The sequence below is a fragment of the Histoplasma capsulatum genome, genomic scaffold (assembly GCF_000149585.1).
Source record: "Histoplasma capsulatum NAm1 scaffold_1 genomic scaffold, whole genome shotgun sequence".
NCBI lineage: Eukaryota > Fungi > Ascomycota > Eurotiomycetes > Onygenales > Ajellomycetaceae > Histoplasma > Histoplasma mississippiense.
The window spans coordinates 3522399-3524313 of NW_001813982.1; the positions used below are offsets into that span (position 1 = coordinate 3522399).

Below are 1915 nucleotides of genomic sequence, written 5' to 3' on the forward strand. Positions count from 1 at the left end.
CAACGCCATTCAGCAGCTCTTATATAACTTTCCCAGAGATTCTGTTACATCTAGTGGAACTCCGTTCTGGTCAGGCCCTAAGCGTGCACCTACCCCATTAAAATTCGACCCCACGAATCCTACGCACTTCTCTTTTATCGTCGCCGCTGCAAACCTCCATGCTTACAACTACGGAATCAAGAACCCTGGGGCGGACAAGGGTCATTACCGAAAAGTTCTAGATGACATGATCGTCCCCGAATTTACACCCAGCTCCGGTGTCAAGATCCAAGCTAATGACAACGAACCCGATCCGAATGCGAAGCCGGGTTTCACTGATGAGGAGGAACTCAAGCGTCTCATTGCTGCACTCCCATCACCCAAATCTCTAGCCGGATTCCAATTAGAACCCGTTGTATTTGAGAAGGACGATGATACCAACTATCACATCGACTTCATCACAGCTGCCAGCAACCTACGCGCCGCGAACTATGACATCCAGCAAGCAGACCGACACAAAACTAAGTTTATCGCCGGCAAGATCATCCCTGCCATCGCAACGACAACAGCGCTGGTTACTGGCCTAGTGATCCTCGAGCTCTACAAGATCATCGACGGCAAGCCACACCTCGAACAGTACAAGAACAGCTTCGTCAACCTCGCACTGCCATTTTTCAGTTTCATCGACCCTATCGCCAGTCCAATGGACAAATACCATCACAAGGGCCGCGAGATCTGGTTCCACAAGCTCTGGGACCGTTTCGAAGCAGACGATATGGTGCTCCAGGACTTCCTGAAGAGCTGCGAGGAGCAGAATGGATTGGATATCAGCATGATTAGTTCTGGGGTTAGCTTGTTATACCCTGTATTTAACAAGGGCCCGGATGTGATGAGGAAGCGGTTGCAGATGAAGTAGGTTTTTTTTTCTCTCCCCTCCCCCACTCAGCAAAGCCACAATCTACTCCGCATCGTGTACTAGCATTTTATGCTAATGCATATTTTCTGTGCAAAAATTAGGTTGAGCGAGCTCGTCCAGTCTGTCAGCGACAAGGCGATCCCCGATCATCAGAAATACGTCATCTTCGAGTTTCTGGCACGCGACGATACAGATGAAGATGTTGATGTGCCGTACGTGAGCGTGAAGGTGGATAAGCCAGCGAAGAAGGACGCTAAGGTGATGGTTTAACTAGAAATGAAAATAGAATAGAATGGATTGAATTGAATTGAATTAATTGCGCAGAGAGAAAATACGGATGAGAATTTGATGTAAAATTTTTTGTTTCTGCTTTCTTAATTGAGTTGTGGGTAACAAAAATCAAAATAAGCTTTCTTTTCTTCAGTTTTTTTTCTGACAAAAGGCATGGAACCATTGGCAAAGGATAATAGAAGCGGACTCGGAGATGAGATAGATTTTATAAGCGGCGCGGCGGATAAAATAAACCAAAGGATTACCTGTCACTTCTCAATTGACAATGTGAGCAAAAAAAATCCATGGCCAGGACTCCATTAGTTAACTATGCCATCATCGTCAAGAGACTTGGGCGTCATGAATTATTAAGCACGGATTTGAGCGCAGAAACTAACCATTGCTAATAAACTATGGTTAAATGACGGAGAGGAGAAGACAAATAATAGATTTGAACGCTTGACCAGCCCTTACTGTCTTGTTCCCTACCCACTTCCCTTAACTCACTTCCCTTTCATCCATTCAAAACCCATCAGAAACTTGGATTTATTCTCATGTCATCCGCTCTCGCTCGAGCCCGACAACTCCTCGCATACTTCAGTAGTTCAAAGCCTCCTACGTCACCGCTATCCGTCGCAGCAACAGCAACAGCAACAGCAACAACAGCACCCCAATCAGGTCAATTCTCAACTGCAACACCAATAACAAACAATATGCCACGTGATGGATATGTTTTTATTTCAATGCGTA

At 45.7% G+C, this 1915-nt stretch overlaps 2 protein-coding genes across 2 annotated transcripts in view; both read left to right on the forward strand.

The window, feature by feature from the left end:
• The window catches only part of HCAG_01005 (ubiquitin-activating enzyme E1 X), a gene marked incomplete at both ends in the record, with an annotated part of 5767 nt that extends 4602 nt beyond the window's left edge, over positions 1 to 1165 (forward strand). The window contains 2 exons of the mRNA XM_001543909.1: positions 55 to 891; positions 997 to 1165. Of these exons, the coding sequence (XP_001543959.1) occupies positions 55 to 891; positions 997 to 1165 (1006 nt within the window). The remainder of the gene's footprint in view (positions 1 to 54; positions 892 to 996) is intronic.
• Positions 1166 to 1719: 554 nt separating this feature from the next.
• HCAG_01006 (hypothetical protein) overlaps positions 1720 to 1915 on the forward strand; it is a gene marked incomplete at both ends in the record, with an annotated part of 1618 nt that continues 1422 nt past the window's right edge. The window contains one exon of the mRNA XM_001543910.1: positions 1720 to 1843. Within this exon, the coding sequence (XP_001543960.1) occupies positions 1720 to 1843 (124 nt within the window). The remainder of the gene's footprint in view (positions 1844 to 1915) is intronic.